Here is a 23121-nt window from a genome sequence, read left to right on the forward strand (position 1 = left end):
ATGGGGAACTAATTTGTATCAATTTAGAGGTGCTTGACACGAAAAAGGTCAAGAACCACTGCTATAGGTGACATGGGCAGTCACAAGGGAGCAAACCAGAGGGATAGGCATATATATGTAAAATAAATTTAAGTAAGAGCAGCACAAAAAAAGAAGAAAGAAGATGACGAAATTAGCAAATATACATAGACCATATTCTGTTATTGTCAATTATTACTATTGTTGGTTAGCTAAAGTGGGATTTATTCTTATGTGTTGAATCAGCGCCTTACCTACGCCGTAGCCTGACATGCACCTCCCCAGACATGTAACTACACTTCACAGTGATGCAGACCTCCTGTCTGTTTTTTGTAAGGTGAAACCATTTCCCTCAGTGGAAACAAAGCTTTTATTTACTTTAATTTCACAGATAAGAAACAATAAATGTGAACACAATACAAAATAGCACCTAAAGTCTTGTGATTTATCCTGGCTTCATGTGAGCAGAGGAAATCTCCGCTAGTCGCTAGGCTAATTTATACAATGTAAAATGCCATAGGCTTGTGCTAATAATGTTAGCATGTTGTATTTGTTCGGAAAACGTGTTTAATATAAGACAGTTGTTTTGTTGGTGAACCTTGTGCGTTGTAATGGAGTCAAATTTTGTAACGTTACCTTTGTTAAACGTTGCTGTTGTCCCTGGCTTCATATGAGTAGAGGAAATCTCCGTTAGCTGCTAGGCTAATTTATACAATGTAAAATGTCATAGGCTTGTGCTAATAATGTTAGCATGTTGTATTTGTGGGGAAAGTGTGTCCAGATAAAGACAAACACTTTGCCTGTGAATGCTGCGAGTTATAGTGAAGCTGATTTGTGTTCTTGTGTTTGAAATTCTCTCTATTAAGCCACGTTTAATTTGTTTATTGGATGTGTTTTGAATCAGGAAAAGTCTGCCTAGGGCAATCTGCTATGTCTGGCACTCCTAGTGTAGGTCCAAATACATGGGGATTTTAGCCCACGTTTAAATGCAGAATCTGCAGTTTTTGCTGAATGGGCCAACTAAAAGGTTGTTTTTTTTATCATTGGAAAGAAACCAGTGCTAATAGATTTGATTCCCATGTCTGTCATTGATCTGCAGACACACTCAATCACTTCAAATTACCTAAATACCTTAAATCTAAAATATCATCCCTCTACATTCCGTTTTCATTGTCATCCACTTTCCCTGTTGAACTGTGTTTAACCATACTGACAAAATGTAACAACATTTAGTAAATCTTTGGCTACTCAATACAACTCAAGTTTAAAAAATGCAGGTACAAGACTTTGCTAATGTCAGGAAAGAAGTACGGGCTCTTGTGTGTTTCTGCTAAATCTTTATGTTAATCAGTGTGGGCAACTAGAGTTTTTCAGGAGACACTCAGCTGGCCAAACGAGCTACACCTGATCCCTATTAACCCAAATTAATGAAGGGGTGTGCTGCGGCGCAGGAGGAGCAGGGCTGTTTTGCTAAACCCGAGAAGCACACAATGTGTCTAACCTGAAGAAGGTCCAGTCAGATTAGTAGACTGTTAGCCTGAGCCCCGAGGGGATGAATGAATGGTTCAGTACTGCTGGTGCTTAATTTATGTTGTGTTTTTGTTTATGCACTGAATAAATCACAGGCAGGAAACAGATGAGCTATTTCTAGTGTCCCTCTCGCTCACAGTGCTGGTTGTTGGCTCAGTCCTAGTTTCACCTGCATGATAAGAAAAGGGGCAGAAACTCTCAAACTAGGTTCAGACACTGTGTTTGGCCCTAATGGAGGACTTATATGAGGTCACTGCTTATTTAAGTGATGACCTCACCTTTATGAAGCACACTCTTCCCATCACATCTTCATTGTTCACCATTTTCTTAATGTCTTTCTGCAGCCATGAATATTTCCAGTGTTATAGGTCACCAAAAAAGTGTATCCCATTATATTATTCTAGCATGTCTTAAAGGTCCAGTGTGTAGGATTAAGGAGGATATGTTGGCAGAAATGTAATGTCGTATATAAAGTATGTTTTCTGTAGTGTATAATCACCTCAAAATATGACTTGTTGTGTTCTTGTAATATTAGAATGAGCTGTTTATATCTACACAGGGAGCAGGTCTTGTTTATGGAGATTGCCATGTCTCACCTTGGCCATCATAATTAGCAGACCCTCTGCAACAAGCAGCGCTGGAAACTGCTTTATTCAGTGTTTATACTGGTTTAAATCACTGAGACCATTTGTCTTGGAGAGGAAGAGACCTGGCTGCTACCTTTCCTCTAAATGTCTAACATGGATTTAATAGACCTTGTCAGTATAGTGCCATTTCTCTCACCTGCTCTTTTCCCCTTAAGGTGCTAGATCCTCCTTAGTTCACATTCCTAGACCAAATAACGGGCCAACATCTTTGAATTGACAAATATTTCCAGTGCTGTGTTCAGACTGTCATTCAAGATTCCTTCATACTTTTCATTTAAAAAAATCTTTGTCCATGCTGTTTAGGAACCCTGGTACTTTCGAGCAGCCAAGTCGCCAAAAAAATGTTCTCGTCATCTTGTAAATTTATATGTTTTGCCGGATATTTAATACTCTATTGTTCTAAAACTGGGCCCAGTGAGTGACCTGGTTGTTCTGGTTGTTACTGGTTGTGAATCATTAAAAATCTGGTTACTGTTCTTAGTGTTACTGTAATTTGAAGCATTCTCTGGCACAAGAATTTCCTTTGGGATAAATTAAGTTCTACTGAATTGAATTAAATCCCCCACTTGGTGAAAAGACCTACAACATCTGTTTCCAATTTCCAAGTTCCCAGTTAGATATTTTAACTGGAACACTTTTATATTTCAGAAAGTTACAGAAAGTCTGAAGAACCTCACCTACCCTGTCCTCAAATTCCAAGTTGGCACATCCACGCATCAACAGCAGTGAAAGCTGTAGTAATATACTGTTTACTGTATACTTTAGGACTCCTGTCTTATTTGTGTCTCATTAAGTTGTACACACAGTACTGTCCAACTATCTGTTGACATGTGCTATGATGTTTTTAATACCGCATAATACATTGTTATTAACTGCTATTGCTAAAAATGTCTATCAACGTCAGACAAACACCGTTTTTTTTTACGTGAAGCTGCTTTTATTCAGTGTTTATACCAGTTGAAATCACCTGGTCTGTTTGTTTTGTAGAGGAGGAGACCTCTGCAGATAATTCAGCTCCCAGTAAAACCCTCCTAAACAACAAACACTGAAGGAATTCTAACCAGGAGCAGTTTCAGCCTGTTGCAATCTGCAGTCCTCATCAGTATCCCCCTAACTCATACACACTGGACCTTTAATGTATTTGCAAATGCTTTATACATATTATTATCTTCCCCATACATGCAGGCTGACACTGCACATGGTAGAACTGACATACAATATCAACAATTCAGACAAAGCTTGTGTTTACGGGAAAAAATGTCCATTCCACTCCTTACTTTCTCCTCCTCCTCCATTCTTTAACCTGTGTGTAATATGTCAGTGTCACCCACACACAGTATCACACGGGCACGTCTGTGTGTGCAGGGCTGCATGGATAAGATTATCCATTGTTATCCCTCTCCAGTCATCCGCTGTCTCCTTTTCCTCCATCCTCCCTCCAGTTGTTTATCACCACTTTCATCCCATCATCACTCCAACTCCTCCTGGAAGCCTCCTCTGACTCCTCTCTAAATGGGATCAGTCCAGGTCAGTCAACATTTAGGTGTGGGACTAGGCTCATTTGATGCTCTTCACTGTGTGTGTGTGTGTGTGTGTGTGTGTGTGTGTGTGTGTGTGTGTGTGTGTGTGTGTGCCATGAACATGTGTGTATGAGCCCATGATGTTCATTTAACTGTGTGTTTTTGTGCATTTTCTTGCCACATAGAGGGTGTGAGCAAATGTTACAGTAAAATGGGTTTACCATTGCATCACAAAAATATGTTTGTCCCTATTTTCTGTCTTATATAAAGTCCAGGTTCATTTTGTACATGCAGCTGAGTGCATCATTGGGGAACAAAGCAAACAAGCCTATTTTAGTAGCACTACCTTTCATGTTATTCTCTCCTCATGGACGACAGGTGGGCTTCTAGGATGCTCTGTTTCAAAGTGTGTTCCAGTGAGGAAGGAGGAGTTTGATTAGAAAACCTGAACTTTGTACGAACCCTCCCTTGATGAGTGACCGTAATGAGGTCTGGAGGCGAAACCCATCGGTCATTTCATTGTATTTATTATGTCTCTGAAGAATCATAACGGGAAGGGAAAGGGGAGTGAAGCCATTCATTGGTGGTTATAATACCATCAGAAGAGAGTGGCTGTAATTATTTCTACTGTAGCCTGAAAGAGTTGCCGCTGTGTATGTGGGGGGGGGGGATCTCTAACCTGTAATCCCGTTAGCTATCAGAGATAAAAACAATTTCAAATTACTGCTATTAGAAGCTGTCTGGGCTCTTGGAGATGTCCTAATAAAGGAGGTAAAGGAACGGTCATGAATTTCTAATTGCAGTCATGTTCTCAGAACCTCCGTGTGGTTGTGAGCCTTTTATTATAACTTTTGTGCATATTGGAGGATTAATTTGTTCAGCATTGTGCTTTGAAGAGGAAATGCATTGGGTTTTTTCAGCAGTAGGTGGATCGAATTCTTCTCCTCAGTGGGAACAAATATCCTGCTCCACAAGAATGACTCTAATGTCTGTGGTGAATGTAGACAAATGTGTTCATAGCACCAAATATCCAAAACTAAATGTATCAATGATAGGTGGTGGAAATGTTCCAGTTTAATTTTTTTCACATCCAACTTCCTCTCACTTTGCTCGCTGACAAGGTTAATTGCCTTCCGTCTTTGTTCAGGCATCCTCTCGGTGCTCTCTCTGTCCTCCGAGTGCACTTCCCTGGCTTCCGAGCTGCCCAAAGTGTCCTACGTCAAGGCCATCGACATCTGGCTCATCGCTTGCCTGCTGTTTGGTTTCGCCTCGCTGGTGGAGTACGCTGTGGTTCAAGTGATGCTCAACAGCCCGAAGCGCATCGAGGCCGAGAAGGCCAAGATAGCATCTAAGGAGAAAGCTGCGGGGAAGAGCCCCGCCGCCAAGAACAACACGGTCAACGGGACCGGAGGGACGCCGCTTCATGTCAGCACCTTACACGTCAGTGAATCTGGTTTGATAACTTGAGTGTGTGTGTGTGTGTGTGTGTGTGTGTGTGTGTGTGTGTGTGTGTGTGTCACCCTTCATAGATTACAAGAGTAACTGTATCTCCTCACTCAGTCAGACTTGAATGCCTTAAACAGCATCTAAATGTACTGTTTCCAGTGATAGAGGTATATCCACTGAGACTGTAACTCCAGTTTAGATCTTATGTCATGATCATCAAAAAATTATTTGGGGTTTCCTGTTGGCCTGTTGGTTAAAAAGCATGACATATAATTGCAACATCCCTGGGTTGATTCTAAATTTGGGCTTTGCACAACTAAATGAAGACAATCGACTACAATATTGAAGTTTAAAATGCGTGCTCCACTCATAGAAAACTCAGCTGCATATCCAATCAAGTGCTTCTCGACCCTTTGAAATCTGAGCAAATTGGCTTGATTTCATTAAAAAAAAAAAACATGGGAAGAAGGCAGTGAGCAATGCAGGAAGAAATGACCAAAAAAAGTAGCAAGAAATTAGTGAAAACTGAAAATTAAAAACAAGAACATTTGTTAAATTTTTTTTAGAAAAGATAGTTAGAAAGTTAAAGACAAACAAACAAGGAAATGTCCTGGAAAAAAAGTGCTGAAAAATGATAATAATTCTGCAACATTACTTTTTAAATATAATAATAGTAATAATAAATGTAGTTTTCCCTAGATTTTTTTTTCTTCTTTTTTTAAATAATTTTCCATATTTGTTTATTTTTTTTGCAGTTTGTGGGACATATTGTACCAAGTTGCTCATTGCCTTTTTTCCCATGTTTTTGAAAGAAATCAGACCAATTTGCTCAGAGTTCAAAGGTTTAAATACTTGCAAAAGGCGCCTCAAAGCAGAACAAGGAAAGTGATGGCGCTCCAGGTTTGAAAGGGTTGGATGATACTAACATTTCGCTGTGCACACCCTGCAGTGGCAGCTTGTGAAAAACATTCCTAAATGTTGCTGCTGTGGTCCGGAGTGAAAGAGTAATTTACAACAGAGGGCAGACGGGCAAAGCAAAAATCCAATGTCTGGAGCAGAAGCCAAAAAGCTAGTCCCTCAAGGTGACTGCCTGTTGTTCCGATAGCCCAAAATTCTGAAGCCCTGTTGGTCTGAAAAATGTCCCATCAGACTGAAAGCCCATTTCTCTGAGCACCCGTTATCCCAAAAACAAACGGCCATAGCTCTGAAGTCCTGTTGCTCCACAGAAACACACTCCCTGCAGTTAGTTTGAATTTCTCAGCTGTGTTTGAGCCACCGATCCTGTTTTTTTCTTTTACCAACTTGTCCCTGCTTTCCCAGCGACTGTTGTGCCACCAAACGTGGGTGTTTTGGGCCAAAACATGATCTTTTCTCACCATAACCAAGTGTTTTTGTGCCTAAACATAACCACACATTCACCACAAAGTTCTTAACAAATGTAACGTATCTGTGTTTTACAGAAGTGTACATTGCAAATATTGCTCCAAAGTCCTGTTTCTCTGAAAATAAACACCCCCTGTAGTTAGACAACCCACTCACCAGAAAAAATGTTTGTATATGATTTAAATATTACTTTAATATCCATAAGTGAAAAACAACATCCCTGTGGGTATCGATGCTGCTGTTCATCACCATGTGTGTTTGTGTGTCTGTGTTTATGTACATGATTCGAAGTAAGTGCACCTGCAGCAGTACACAGTACCATGACAAAATGCACACTCCACATGAAACATCCCCTGGCAGCTTTCTAACAGCGAGGCATTGAGATCTAATCTAAATGCAAAACATGAAAATCCAATAATTAAAAATTGGCATTGTTTCTAACACACTCGTACACACAGCTCAGCCAGGACTCGAGTCTGCCACTCACATGCACATCAGGCATGCAGTATGTTGTGCGGGTCTTTCAATTGTACGCCTAATTGAAATTAATTTTCCTCTGAGTCTACGTTAGTCCGCACCACATTTGGTTTGAGAGGATTACATTATTCCATTGAGGTTTAATGGGTTTTCTTGTCAAAACCAGATCAAAATAATGAAGCTCTAATGAGCTTAATGACTTCAGTGAGTAAGCATCCATAGTCTGATTAGATCCTGTTCACCCCGCGGGCCTTCAGGCAAGTTGATGAAAGGGATTTTTTGGACGACATTAAACTACATCCTTTTGCTGATAGTTCTTATAAAGCACTGTTTGTCCGCTGTGATAGCACATAGGGAGGTGTAGAGGAGTTACAAGACTCCAGATGAGACAGCGACCATATTAGGCAACATTGTAGAGCACAAAGTATGTCTAATTTTGGCTCCATATTCTTTTTTTTTTTCCTCTTAAAAATAACAGTCGTTTTGATTTATCAGCATGAGTTTTGTCCAAGCTTCAGGATCAAACAGATCCTTTACTGGGTTTTCAAAGTGCGGTCTGTTTTCAATTGAGTCCAGCAATCCTAAACAGCCTCATTTAAATGTTCCTCACAGTTTAGATGAAACCTACACGCTGAGTAGATGTGACGTCTAAGAGACACCACTGCTACTGTCCACGCACACACACCACTTTTTTGTGTTGAACAGTAGTCAGAGAAAGTGGAGCATTCAGTTGTCTTCTGCCAGTGTTAGATTAATAGAGTTGGAGAGAGTGATTTATGCAGTGTGGTCCACAAGCAGGAAATCTATAAAGAGAGGACACGGATGTTAACCAAGGACAAACTGGACCACATGTAGTATTGTAATAGATGGGGACTCTATATCTAGTTCTTGCAGTCAAATAAATTGCTATCTACCTTGTCAGAGACACGAACAGTGGATGTTGTTTACAAGGTAGAAGAATTTGGCCAACTCTCAAACTCCTCACCATTTGACAGCAAGATTGAAAAGCTGATTAATAGCATGGAAGTAGGTAGACATAAATAGACTGTCGGATGGCTGTGGTTCAAAAAGGACTCAGTCAGACGTCTGTGCCATCTGGTGTGGTGGTATGTGCAGGAATCTATCCATCACATTTCACATATCTATCCATCTATACATCTCTCTGTCCAAAAGACTATATACATTACACAATAGATGGATACAAAGACATACCTGTGGGGGTTGTAGATAGAGGGGACAACAGGCAATGGATATGGTGTGAATTCAAGAAATCAGTGCCAACATGTATGTTCTAATCGGAGCTGTAGGATGATGTCACTTTCGGACCGATGTCACTGAAATTCATGGAATGACCACAACCACATGATGTGTTAAAATTACGTGTGGTCACCCCAGAAAAATGCCAATGAAAAGTCATTATGGATCCTTTGTCGTGGTGAACACACAAATTACCTTGTTCAACAATGTCTTGCATTGGGCAGTGGTTATTGTTAAGACTCTAAGTAGTATAAAGAGCGACGGTCTGGATAGGGATGTGGTCAGGGTGGTGCATGGGTCAAACAAACACAGGACTTTCACCCACTATTATTCTGAAGCCCCAATAGTCAAAAAAATGTACCACTGGACTGAACGCTCATTTGTTTGACAGCCTGTTATCGCGAAAACAAATACCCATTGTTCCAAAGTGCTTTTTCTCCGACAGCACTCTCCAAACAGAAACACATGGCTAATTATTATGCAGAATTTTGTCTTTGGACCTTCCAACTGTCCAGCTTCCAACGGCTACTACTCATTGCCTTACTTTGTTGGGTTAGTTAACTTTAGGCATGAGGAGTGAGATTGGTTCGGGGATTAGAATATCAGAATAAGCTAATCATAGGCAGAGCAGGGCGGATCATGCCTTTCCCATATTAATAAATACCCAGGTGCCTCTGTTTGGGAGAGTGTGTAGCAAAGAAAAGAGAAACAGCCCTTCAGAGAAATGGCTATTTGTTTTGGGAGTAAAGAGTTGTCATACAAATGGGCTTTCAGTCCAATGGGACATTTTTCAGACTACTGAGGCTTTGGCATTATGAGGCTGTCGGAACAATAGCATGGCAGCCTTTCACCCAGCAGACAGGTATTTGTGTCCCGAGTGAAACCAAAAGTCACATATTACTTATTTGACCTAAACCAAGTAGTTCTGGTGCCTAAACCAGACTGCAACTGTTTCACAGTGTTAACCACATGCTTAAAACTCCAACTGTTAAGAGGTCATGGTCATTTCTCATGTATCTGAGAGATTGCTTTAAAGATTTATTTGTCATGTAATGTTGGTGGACTAAAAGAAGTAATAGGAATGCATGGATTGCAGTGTGCTCAGTCATAATGCCCTGATGAAGACTGTGTGGTTAAAACGTTTAAGGCCATGATCACACAGAAAGCGATTTGCAGGTTGTAAAACGCAAGGGGCACCACACTGCCGTTTTTAATTGGATGCCACTTGTAAAACAAACAAACAAACAAAAAACTTCCTGCTCCCTTTTATTGTTGCCAGGCAACCACCTCATCTCGTCCTTACACTAACCTGCCTGTGTAACCAATCTACCGTTTTTTTCCCAAGTAATTAGTAGCTAGTTCCTAAAATGTTGAGGCGGAGGGTACTTGTTGTAGCTCTGGTTGAGGGTGAGAGGCTGTCAGTAAATAGTTTGTTGGGCACAGATAAACAGAGATCTGTGTGGGTACATGACACCCTAAAAAAGAGGGTGGGTCACAGGGAGTACCACCAGTTGGTCCAGGAGCTTCTCCTCCATGATGGCTGTTTCCAGGCATATTTTAGGATGACTTGGGGACAGTTTGACAACCTGCTGTCTATCATCGGGCCGTATAGCTCTGGGTATCCAGCAACTGCTACCACCAGTTTCTCCTTCATTGTTTACCAACTATAAACTTGTTGTCCTGACCACCACAGAAGGCCCGCCTCTCAAATCATCTGATTGGACAATGGGAAAAAAGACGACGAAAAAAGAGACAATGTTGGGCGTTTTTTCATCTTGAGAAGTTCAGAGTGCTCCGGCAAAAACGTCAGACGCCTAGAGTGCAGAAACGGGAGGCGTGTCGTAACGCAAAAACCGTGAGCAAAAAGCTTGATTCTCATTAAAAACAATTACATAAAGGCACCTTCAGCTGCTTAAATTCTTACTGTGTGATCAGGGCCTAATTAAGTCATTATGGTGTTACGACGGCATTAAAAGCAGAAGTCAGATAAAGTTCAGGTGACGTTTAGGCATCACGTTTTGGAGCAACGGTTGGCAACAGTAAATCAGCGAAGGCAACAGCAACAAACAGAGCAGGCAGGTGAAGAGGGGGCTGATGTATATACTGGGTGAATAATGAGGACGTGTGGGGTGTGACTGCAGATGTGAATGTGGGTGTGATGATCAGCACCTCTGGATTTGGTTTCATTTGATTATTACTGTAGTCCTACACAGTAGTAGATGCCAGTGTACAAACAAAAGAGTTTTAACTGGAGTAACAGTTGTGATAAAGTTAAGAATCACTGTATTCTATTCTGCAAGATTGGATTGTCTTTGTACCAGTGGTCAGAGTGCACGTCTCTGTCCACAGTAATCTCAGTCTACTGCTCAGTTGGTCAGTTTTAACCTACTTTGGTCTGGTTACACTGCCTCAGGGGCTGCCTGCAGACTATGTATAGTTGATAGGTTTCAGATGAAATGCTTCAGAGCTCAATAATCAATCCTGTTTCCTCTCATGTTGTTCTCTTGTACCCAGGTGGCGGAGACGCGCTGCAAGAAGGTGTGCACCTCTAAGTCAGACCTGCGGACCAACGATTTCAGCATCGTGGGCTCGCTCCCACGAGACTTTGAGCTGTCAAACTTTGACTGCTACGGGAAGCCCATCGATATCGGCAGCGCTCACGGCAAATCACAGGCCAAAAACAACAAGAAACCTCCTCCCCCGAAACCAGTCATCCCCTCTGCTGCCAAAAGAGTCGACCTGTACGCCCGAGCCCTCTTCCCTTTCTCCTTCCTCTTCTTCAATGTGGTTTACTGGTCCGTATACTTGTGATTATTTCGAAATGGTCTCGTATTGTCAACCTCCCCCACTTCACCCAATGAGTTCTTAATCGACTACATTCAAAAAGTTCAATTCCAAAGTCAGTGAGTGCGTTTACATGCACACTAGTATCCTGGTTTTGAGTCTTATCCTGTTTTCAGATGCAGGATGTGACGTTTAAGCTGAACATGAAAAACCTGGTTATTCATATCCCTGTATACATGATCATAACAGTATCCAGGGTCCTGTGTCCTGATTTCTCATCATCTCACCCACTATTTTTTCTGTACAAAGATTCAGAATCAAGATCAGGTGTTTACGTGCCAAAGTATCCTGGTTTCTATCGCAGTTCTCCAGCTAGCAGATCCAGGTTTCTGAAACCAGGTACGATGTTTACAACCCGAACATAACTAGGATGCTTATGAATGTGCATGTAAGCGCACTCATGGAGAAATGTGATTCTTACCCGGACAAAATAATTGCTGAGAAAATAAAAACTTCTATGTATTATTACATTTATACTTACATACCAAAATAGACTATCATCATTTGTGTATTAAACAATGATTATAACTTAAACTTTCTTTACCTAAAATTGATATATAGCATCTTGTACTGAAAAACCTAATTTATTGATAATGGTACTGGAGAGGGTAATACAGGATTGATAACTGCTGTGAAATCCACAAAGATTAATTGCGTAACAACCGAGCAGAAGGTGCACAGATATATTAAAGAGCATTTGTAAATAGATATTTAATTTTTCGCTCTGCCCGCAAGTTTAATGAGTTAATAGTTAATAAGGCATTTTATTTCAGCTTCAAGGCAAAGTGTAACATTGTAATTACATTGCATGTTAAAAAAAATTGCATGTATATGAAGATAAAATCTAAATATAGAGATATATACAAAGTATTTATTATTGAATTTAATTATTCTTATGATTTGCTCTTGAGAAGATAAGTGGATATGTGAAACACTCCTGTTCCTGTCAGATGGTAACGTGACACTGCCACCTTTCCAACTAATGTAATGTTTGACATCACCCACCTGTAGCGTGTGTAAATGGGTCACACGTGAGCCGTGACCATGTATTTGTGAAATTTACAAGCAAAGATTAAATAAAAGATCAAATCACTTTTCACCACTTGAGTGTGATTAAAGACGAACACACAGATTTGAATTCTGAAACAATGTTTGTTATGTTTTTTTGGTGACTGTAATTAGTGAAAAAGCAGTTTGTGTAAGGGTGCTCTCTCACCTGCCATTTGGTTCGGTTCAATCAAACTCAAATTCATTTGCCTCCTAAGTGCAGTTCATTTGGGCAGGTGTGAACACAGCAATCACACTCAGGTGTGCACCAAAACAACCGGCCCAAGACCTTCTTGAAGAGGTGGTCTCAGTCCGGTTACAAACGAACTCTGGTGCGGTTCGTTTGTGGTGAGAACGTGTTCCAACCTGGATGTGAACCAACTGCAGTCACATGACACATTGTTTGGGTTAAACATGAGCATGTTACAGTCCTGGAGGATTATTAATGTGCACCTCCTCCTGTACTGCCTTAATATGCACATTCAGCACATCCAATGCATCAAAACATTGTTTTCTAGTTGGAGCCGCGCCTCGTTTTCAAACTGTATGGTTTGACTAAAATGAACAATGACAGCAATATAGTCCACGATGAGCAGCGCTAAAATCAACCTGCGTAGTTGTCCCTCCATTGTGACATTAGAAAGTGTCACATTTATCTTGCAAGTGTACTCTTCTTCAACGTTTGCTTTACTTCCTGGATTTTTCCCACATGGAAATTCTGACCAATCAACAGCAGCTTTCTCACACAAGGCATTTTATCTGGTCTACTTGTAAATGCTGCTGTGAGAACACGAACCAACTCTAGGCAATTATACAACTTTGTAACAGAATAAGTCCCTGATTCAGACCAAAGGAGACAACTTCAGTGTGAAGGCACCCTAAGATTTAGTAGGATTTAGTGGCATCTAGCAGACAGGATTGCAGATTGCAACCAGCTGAAACTTCTCCCCGTTATAATTCCTTCAGTGTTCAACATTTAGGAGGTTTTTACCAGGAGCTGAAATATCCGCAGAGGTTTCGAAAACAGCTTAAAACAGTGAATAAAGCAGTGTAATGTTACAAATTAATGTTTCTCCGACACTGTTTGGAGCGTTGTAGACAGGCTGCTAGTCCAGCACCTGCTAATGTGTGCTCACCTTACTTCTCTGACTTAAGATCCAGATGTTCAGGAGGTCCAGTGTCTGTTTTGGGCTACTGTAGAAACATGGTAGTGCATCATGGTGATCTCCATGGATGAAGACCTGCTTTCTATGTAGATATAAACGGCTCATTCTAAGGTACTGAAAACAGAACATCTGTTATCCTACACACTGAACCTTTTCAGACTCAACCCTGCACTTCTGTCACATGAATCTGTATTTCTAATCCTAGAGGGACTTGAAAAAGTCCACATGTCCCCTTCACTCTGCCGACATGCATCCTGCACATCACACAACAACACAGCTGTTCTCCCACCAAGGCTTGACCTCTCCTAATCAACCATCACCAGCCAAAACAGCCATCTATTATTCATGTAAACCTGCTTGGAAAATGACCCCCGACTATCATTGCGAGACTTCTCATATGAAATCTGTCTCCGGCTTAATGAAGCAAGATAGATGCTGACCTTATGTCATGACAACAGGGTCGTATTAATGAAGTCTGAGGCAAATTAGACCAGCGATGCTCATGTAAAGGAACAAAATTGTCATAGCTGGGATTTTTTTGATTATTTTTTTTTCGGTAGCACAAAATCAGAAAACAAGATTTTCTCTCTCTCTCTCTCTCTCTCTCTCTCTCTCTCTCTCTCTGGCTGCCATGGTTACAGACATGGGAAAGGATTTTTGTCTGTCACTACAAAAAACCTGCCTGAGACAGAACAGGAGTCAGACTGCAGCGAGACTCACGTGGAAAAAAAGCCTCTAAAATCACAGATGAGACATGAATCATCCAGAGACGCGCATGTTTTCACAGATTAATGAAAAACACATCTGTTTGTGTTAAATTTTGACTCATCTGTAGACTCATTGTGGCTCTGACTGAATCTCAAATGAGAGAGATTCTGCATTGCAGTGCCCTCCAATGGCCACATCTATATTTGTTTGAATGTAATAAGGAGATAAACTGCTCTCCTGGGAGGATAAAACAGACGTAGTGCCAGGTTGTGGATAAAGTATGATAATGGCACTCCCTGAAAAAGGAGGCTGATTTTCACATCATGTAAAATACAGCTGTCTACACTGGAAGGTTTTCAGTTTGGCACATAAATCATGATTATATGATATTTTCAGTGGTGAAACTACTTTAAATTATTAAAGTCAAAAAGCTTTAGAAGAGCTGAAGTGATGTTTAGCATCTTAGCAGCTGCTTTTTCTTAAAATCTGGTTATTAGCCGAGGCTGTTAAAAACATTACAACATGCAGCAGCTAACAGACCAACAGTGCTGCAAGGAAACTCAGGGGTGTAACGATTGAATCCACGACACCAGTACAGTAGATATATCAACTACAGTCCTTATCACTGGTGTGACTGGTGTGACTCATGTGTCTCTTTGTGTGTTTGTATGTGTGTGTGTTTGTGCACACTCCACCCCCACACCCCAGCACCCTGCTAGCAGCACAGTGCAGTAACCTATATCACACAGGGTGCTCTCTAATCCAACATGACCTCTCACCAGCCCGCCACCCAGGCCGCCAAGAAAACCACCATGACAGTCAGGCGATGATTAGTGGAGGAACAGTGGGGGAGGAGAGGCCACAAGGCTTATTGGAAGCTCATTTACTGTGAATAAAAGCTTTCACACGTCAATGTTGTGCTTTTGCAACCTTATCCTAGCCCCCCAAAATTCATTGATACAGAGTGTACACTGAATTTCTGTCCAAAAGAAATAGAATTCTTACCTCCGTCTAAAGTGTCCGTTATTTACTCACTCTACAGCAGGGGGCGCCACTTCAAGATAAAGCTCTGCTTCCGCTGCCACAACTCCACAAGGTTTTTCCTCTTCCTCTTTGCTTTTAGCGCGTTTTGCCTCCATGGCGAGCTGCTGTCAGTCTGTTTGTTTGGGTTTAGCACCAGTGCGACATTTCATGCTGCATTTCTATTGGTTGGTTAGTAGACGTAGATCATACAGCAGTCACACTGTGAGTTGGTCATCCCAAATTTCTGACACTGTCAGAATTTTATCCCAGGCTGTCTTTGATTGCAAGACCGCGGCCATCTTTGAACCTCTCTCACTGTGTGATGTAGGACCGCCGTTTTAGAGCCACGACCAAATATATCGGCACGTTTCTTTTACGTTTTCTTTTACATCTTTCGTCCAGGACAGCCCAAAGTCATACAGTATATACCGGGCTTGAGTAATGTGATCGTGGTGTAGTTCATTTATAGCCTAATGTTAGCTTTTTACTTTTAGGATTTTTTTCATACCTAAATGCAATTGCCAAAGTGGTGTTAATTTTTTATTATAAGATTATAGATTATAGAGTATTTTGCTGAAGTAAGTGTGTAACTATCACAAACTTTTGTTTGCCACAGAGTTTCTTTTCTGCAATAATTAAAAATCCAATGAAAATATTCTCTAGTTTGTTTGTTTTTTGCCAAGGGAACAAGGGCGACACTAACTTCCATATCGGCCGACAGAAAACGTGATCCTTAGAGTCCTCTATTCAGTTCATGAAAGCCCAACACACACACACAGCTATTGAGCGTCCAGCTGTGATTATAGCCTAAATATCGAGATTCTAATTAATTTGAGGCACATTTTTCCCCCTACATAGATCATAAACCCATGACTATAGAAATGACTCATTGAAATCTGTTAAAAAATATAAATGCTATAGCGTTTTTTATCCAGAAAAACTACAAGTCCCCTGTTTACTTGTTAGACAAGTCTTGCCTTCTCCAATATGGGGTGACGATGACGTAGGATCCAGCAGCCAGTGGCATCTACAGAACGTTTCTGTATCTAAGGATGAACCTACCACCATTACCTACAATAAGTGACATCCTCACTCTGTGTATGAGTGTCTCTGTTAGTTGTTTTTGTTTACTCTCTGTCATGTGTGTACAGTGTCATGGGGGAGTTTTCACGGTTCCATAAGAAACCCGAGAGATAATAGGCTATTTTTCTGAATGCCACAGTGGATTTCAGGTCAGCCACAATTTCCCCGTTCCCCTGAGAGGCACGGTGGCTATTTGGTGGCAGACTTTTGGCAGAGCTTGAAATGTGGAAGTCTACAAAGTGTGGAGGATACTATTTCCTGTCAGAGGTCAAGGTGATGAGGAGCTCGCTTCCAGCCAGACTCAACCAATCTGTCAAACAGCCGTGACTGTGGGTCCCGTCATTACAGTTAGTTCTGCCCAAACCAGAGAAAAGATAGAGTGAAGGGAGACGGGGTGGCAGTGGAGGTGAAATAACACCGAGTCTGAGAGGACTGATAGTGGAGGGAATGACCGAGGGACCTCTCTTTAATTGTAATTACATTTTAGAGAATTGGAAACTACTTATTATGTTTTTTATGCATCTTTTAATATTTTGAAGTAGATATTTTGACCGTGCGGTAATAAAACAACAATCGCTCAGCTGGAAACACAAAAACCATCAAGCAGCAAGGCATTCAGGAGGATGCATCATTAGTAGAGGGACACAAAATAGATGCAGGAGATGAAATACACAGTGCAGGCAGATGGAAACTATTACGCTTGATGATGAGCGAATATCAGCACAACACTTCTCATTTGCACAGCCGCATGCTTTCAAACCTAAGAGCCCAGTTTGAGCTCAAACATTCTGCTGGCTGATTTTTCAGTGATAAACAATGATTTTGTGAGTAAATATGACTCATAACTAAACCCCATCTTTCAGTGCAAGGCTCAGTTTTAAAATGACATGTTAATTTTTGTCACCGGAATAAAAATGTTTCCTCTCAACAACATCCTGTATCCGGTAATACTTTGATATTACTTTTATAAGGATTGAATGAGTTTGGTATTATGAGTTTTGAGGCTCTCATCTTATCCAAGGCTGAAACAGTGTTCTGGAGGTCAGATGATAAAAGGAGCTGGGTGCAACATTGGTACGGATTGAATGCTATTGACGTAAGCTGATGCAGTCAAAGTGTCCAGTCTCAGCACTCTCTCTGACCTTGGGAGCGATCCCCGCAGGTTTAACTCCCCCCGAACTCTTCTAATGGCAGTAAATGCTTGGCTTAGCAACTTCTGTGTGTCCAAAAGGCCTTGTTATGTATTCACATCAGCTCTTTACTTTACTCTGAGTCACTGTCACGTCAGCAGCAGCTGTAAATCAAAAGGTGCTGCTGGTGTCAAATTCCTGATCCATTGGCACAATGTAGAGAGTCACGAAAACAGTGCTCGTGCTGCATTTGTTTCTCCAAAATTTGAGTCGTAACTTTAAGTTGCAATTCCTAGAATTAGCTACAAATGATTGAACATCATTAAATACTTCTTTTTACACACATGAATTGACATAGTATGTAATATAGACATAATATGCTCCTCTATATACATTTATTTTTCAATTTAGAGGTATCATTCTTTTTATCCTACCCTACACAAAGTACATCAAAAATAATGTTTCCATACAGCCTGGAGGGCAGCACAGTGGCTCATTGGCTAACACTGTCACCCCATAATTTTAAGCCCAGGTTTTCTCCTTGGACTTTCAGTTAAGCTGGATGGGCAACTCTCATATTTATGGACGTGAGTGTCCGTATATCTGTGTTAGCGCAGTGTATAAGTACAGACGTGTCTGAAATGCAGTACGACCCTGCTTCCTGCTCAGTGTGTGCTAGGACAGCCTCCAGCCTTGTGGAACGTGCTGACAGTAAAGAAGAGAGTAAAGAGAATTGATGATACAGATATATATTCTTTATCATTTCTGACCAATAAGACAGTTGTCTCGACCCAGCTCAGTCGCCAGAAGAAAATGCTGGTACTGCATGTTTCTAAAAACCACAAACACGTTACATTTGCACACTTCATACCTATCATATCAGCGTTTGTAAAATAACATAGTGTGTGAGCTGACTTTGTCATCAGAGGGTGAAGGTGGTAGTAGTGACATGACTCAGGTAAGATGCCTGCCAAGCTGCAGACCACTGTTCAAGACCAACAATCAACAAAACAGTTTTTTTTTTTTATCCTGTTTGGATAATGCCATAAAAAGTAGTTGTTTTTACAGAGACATCGTTGTGTTTCCTGCCACGATAGTGCCACGACAAGGGATTGATTTCCACCAAGATATTGTTGTGTTTACAGCGAGGATAGTGCAGTGAAACGTGGTTGATTTTTATCAAGTCATTGCTGCATTTCCTGTCAAAATAATGCCATGAAAAGCGGTCGTTTTTAATTTAGACATCACTGCATTTCCTGCCAGGAGAGTGCCATAAAAAGCAGTTCTGTTTAACCAAGACATTGCTGTATTTCCTGCGGTAATAATGTTGCAAGATGGGGTATTTTTTCCACAGAGACATCGCTTCATTTCTGCCAGGATAATACCCCAAGAAGGAGTTGTTTTTCAGTGAGGCATTCCTGCGCTTCCTGCCGGAATTGTGCCACAAAAAGCACTTGCTTTCAATTGTGACATGACTGCCGTTCCTGCTGGGATAGTGCCGCAAGAAGGGGTTGTTTTTCACCGAGGTATTGCTCTTTTTCCTGCCAGGATAGTGCCTTGAAAAGTGGTTGATTTCTATTGAGTCATTGCTGCATTTTCTGTCAGTATAGTGCTGCAAAAGTGGTTGTTTTTAACCTGGACTTTGCTGCCGTTTGTGCTTGGTTAGTACCATGGAAAGTGGTTGTTTTTAACCGAGACATCACCGCATTTCCTGCCAGGATAGTGCCACAAAAAGCTGTTGAGTTTAACCAAGACATTGCTGAATAATGTTGCAAGAAGGGGTATTTTTTCACAGAGACATCGCTTCATTTCCTGCCAGGATAATGCCGCGAATCAAGTGGTTTTAGGCCTAAACATGACCACACATCAACCACAGTGTTGTAAAAACACAGTTTGATCATATTTGCTACATAGTAACGTACAAAGGTAATGTATACATGGAGTGTAGAAACATACAATGCCAATACTGTTTTTGCCAATGGTGTTGATCAGCCAGCTATTTTGTTTTGCATCCAAATGGATTGAGTCTCATTTAATCATTTGATTTTTTTTAATAAGAGCAAATCTCTTAAGACTGTCTACAACCTCATCTTTGAAGGTTAGTCTAAACCTAATTCTGAAATGTGGAATCAAAGAAGGAGAGATAAGTAATTTAGTAAACATGCCTCCTTTGAGGATCCTAATGGACTTCCAGAGAACACTTGCAGAAACATTTATCAATTGTTTCTGTGTAGTGCAGCTGAGGGGGCCAAGGGAATCATTAAAATCATTAAATCCTGTTACCAAAAGGTCATGTGTCAGATCTCCACGACAACAGCCAGTGTTTGTCCAACACAAACTAAGTGTCTCGTTGCAGAGCCCTCGAGTGAGACACTAAAATACAACCCATTGTCAGTCTCTCCAGATAAGAGCACCGACTATATGCCAGAAATGTAAATGCTTTCTAGGAGGCAGTTGCTCAGGATTTCTGGGACATACAAACCTGAGTGGTTAAACATATCTCTTAAGGTCACTGACTTGGTTTGAGCAGCTACGAAGTGCTGAATTCTCTGGGAAGACCAAATGTTTCATTAGCAAGTGTAAAAATTTCCATCTCACTCTTGTGGTTTATTCGTGTAAAATGACTGAAAGGTAAACATTCTCACACAGCCAGCGGGTTCATGATTTGATTATGAGTATCTCTCATTTCACTCCTAAAAACTCATTACAACGCTCTTCAGCTTTGCGACAGTTAAATTATCTCTCAGGCTGCAAATTCAGTACATTGCGGAATGTGCTGTAAGATAATCAAACTGAAATTACATTTCAATCCAGCAGCAGCAGAATGAATCCATGCATGGCAGAATCTCCAGACAAGGTCAAACAGATGACATGTGTGAGAGTGTGAAACACAAGCAGCTGAGCATGCCATGAGAGGGATTTACATTGAGAAGAGCACCAGAAAGCAAAGGTTTGGGTGTCCAAGTCATGTGGAGTGCAACAGGTAGAGTTTGGCACTTGCACTGAGCTAGTCAAGGAAAATTCTGGTTTTCAAACAACCTGACTCGGATTTTCATAGTTTTGGCCGTTGTTCCTATTGCTAATAGAAATATTGTACCCATTAATGTCATTGGAAGGACTAAGTCATAGTTTGCAAGTCTCAGGTAAGTCTCAAGTCTTCACACTTGAGACCCAATTCAAGTCCCAAGTCAAGACAGTCCTAAACTAGTCATACTGTGCTCTAAGCAAAATGTAATGCCCTTTAAACATCAGAAACATCAGATTTTAATGATGTAATTCTAATGATGATGAATTTTTGGTTGTGTGGACCCCAGGAAGAGTAGTTGCTACCTAGGTTGGGGATCCAAATAAATAAATTATTAATTAATTAATAACATATTATATATAAGCAGGGTGGAATGCATGCACCTACCCTGTGGCAGTCAGATGCAGAGGCTTTGTTGGAAAATCCACCCAACAGCTGCTAAAAACCCTCACCGGGTCCAAGCAAAAGAAGGCAACCTGGGAACTGGCCAAGGAGGCAGAGAAAGGGAGCTGCCGGCTGTGGCTCAGTAGAAGAGACCCAAAATGGCAGTGCAGTGCCCTGCCACCTAGAGATGTTCTGGGATTCAAGGGGCGAAACATCTGTGAAGGGCGGCTCCCAGCTGGCAACCCTGCAGCTAGCCTGCTGGCACCGGTAGAGGTGCAACAGGCAGAACTGCCTTGCAGGTAACAAACACTCGTGCTTGCATCTATTAATTTACAAAAGTCATGAATGCTATTAAAAAAAGTATTTATTTGTTGAAACAAATGCAACTGAACTTGATGATAAAAAAGGAGTGCTGACTTTGCTCTTTCATAGCATGTAGCACTGTTAACCACAATCTAATGAATTTTGTATATTTCTGTCCTTTTCCTGTCTTGTTTAACTCGTCTCATATTGGAAAACTTTCTCTTTCTCTAACTTTCAAGTCAAAAGGCTCAAGTCCAAGTGAAGTCACGAGTCACTGGTGTTAGAGTCCGAGCTGAATTGTGGATCTTGTTTGATTTTGGCAAATTGAGTCTAGTCTTGCATAGCCAGACTTGTCTCCACAGTGCTGTACGTGTCATTGCCAGAAAAAGGTATGAAATCACTGATAATCATCCTGCTATCAGGGACAAAAATGCTGTGGCTTGTTTGTGGTTCTGTGGACCAATCACAATGGTCCCGGGCAGTGCTAAGCCTAGGATGCAATGACGGTGCTCTTGCACACGGTAGGAGCTGAACATATTAGAATATAGAATAAAAGAAAACACCACAAAAACAGTAACAGATGTACGTTACTGTGTTCCAACTTTTAGTATTAAAAAAGACAAACAGAATTTGATTATAGGTACCCCAGACATAAAGCCTGCAAGTCTACCTCTGGAGAAGCTCACTCGACCTGTTGAAACTCCAGACGATTTGCGATTATTACGATGATATCACAGAGGCTTGTGTGAAGTGAAACAGATTTGATGTTTAAAGAAGTGGTAAATCAACTCCAACTGGCCGTGTCAGAAAACGGATCAACATCAAGCATCAAAGTCCTGTGAGACGGAGGCTGGGCTTTTCTGAGGTGGGTTCACAAGTTGTTTCATTCGTTCCAAATCTTTGTCAAAACTTGCCATTATCAGAGGAAGAAGAAGAATGCCGGCCTAAATCAGCACCCAATGGCAAGCTTATAGCCACGGTCTACATGAACTCGAGTCTAAAGTTATCAAGTTTGTGATTTGAGTCCTACTTAAGTCCAAGTCATGTCACTCTAGTCAGCACCTCTGGAACATGACAACATCACTTATACAAACCATGACAGCGTAAGAAATACAAGCAGTTAGACGAATCAGGCAGGTTTTAAACAAACCCCAGTTTTACATGTCTGTAATTTCTCAATAATTTCGTACTGATTTCCCAGATGCTTCCTGGAAAAACCTCTAAATTTGGACTAATTACAGGGAAAATAGAGTCAGTGAGCAGTTAGCACACTTTCTGTTAATGAATTCCAACTAATTGCAAATGTAACTTTGAGAGTGTTTTAGTCAGTGAAAAGCAGTTCAAATGAACATGCAAAAATGTTAAATATGCCCACAGGCAAGCACACAAGGCAACATGAAAAGTAAAGTTTCCATAAATAAACACATGATAAATTAAAATAGATATCAGGGTTTCAAAATTTCTCATTTAGCCTCTTACTACAAGTCAAAGAGTCCAACAAAAACACACTAAAGATAAGCAGAATTCTGTGTATGTGTTTGTCCTCTTGCTTTTCTTTGTTGCTTTTTTCTTTAGTGGCGACAGTAGCTCAGTCCACAGGGACTTATTTTGTGAACTGGAGGGTTGTAGCCGCAAGTCCCTGTATGGGCCAAGTATGGAGCGTGGACTGGTAGCTGGAGAGGTGCCAGTTCACCTCCTGTGCACTGCAGAGGTTCCCTTGTGCAAGGCACTGAACCCCCAACTGCTTGGGGCACCTGTCCATGAGCAGCCCCCTCATTCTGACATCTCTCCATTTGATACATGTATAGATCCTGTTTGTGCATGTGTGTGTATATGACAACAGAGTGAAAAAAATGGATTTCCCCTTGGGGATTAATAAAGTATATCTTCTTCCTCGTTTCTTCTTCTTCTTTCAGGGGGCTTTAAATGGAGGAATTGACCTTTCGCTAAGCCCCGCCCCTTTGTGATGGTCCAACAAGCTGTCGGAGTAAGCATGGAGCCCACACTGTAACTAACTGCACTCCCTGAAGAAATATTATCATATTTTTTGAAAAATGAAAGAGTGATTCCAGAGAGCAGCAGACAGAGGGGTCTACAGTCTGTGTTTGAAGGATATATCCAGGATGTCAA

General features: G+C 41.1%; 1 protein-coding gene across 4 annotated transcripts in view; it reads left to right on the plus strand.

The window, feature by feature from the left end:
• The window catches only part of glrbb (glycine receptor, beta b), a 48093-nt gene extending 35844 nt beyond the window's left edge, over positions 1-12249 (plus strand). For all 4 annotated transcript variants that reach the window (XM_050042477.1, XM_050042479.1, XM_050042478.1 and 1 more), the window contains 2 exons: positions 4863-5155; positions 10793-12249. In XM_050042477.1, the coding sequence (XP_049898434.1) occupies positions 4863-5155; positions 10793-11089 (590 nt within the window). In that variant the 3' untranslated portion in view covers positions 11090-12249. The remainder of the gene's footprint in view (positions 1-4862; positions 5156-10792) is intronic.
• The last annotated feature ends 10872 nt before the right edge of the window (positions 12250-23121 follow it).

Source organism: Epinephelus moara, chromosome 4 (genome assembly GCF_006386435.1).
Source record: "Epinephelus moara isolate mb chromosome 4, YSFRI_EMoa_1.0, whole genome shotgun sequence".
Classification (NCBI taxonomy): Eukaryota; Metazoa; Chordata; class Actinopteri; order Perciformes; family Serranidae; genus Epinephelus; species Epinephelus moara.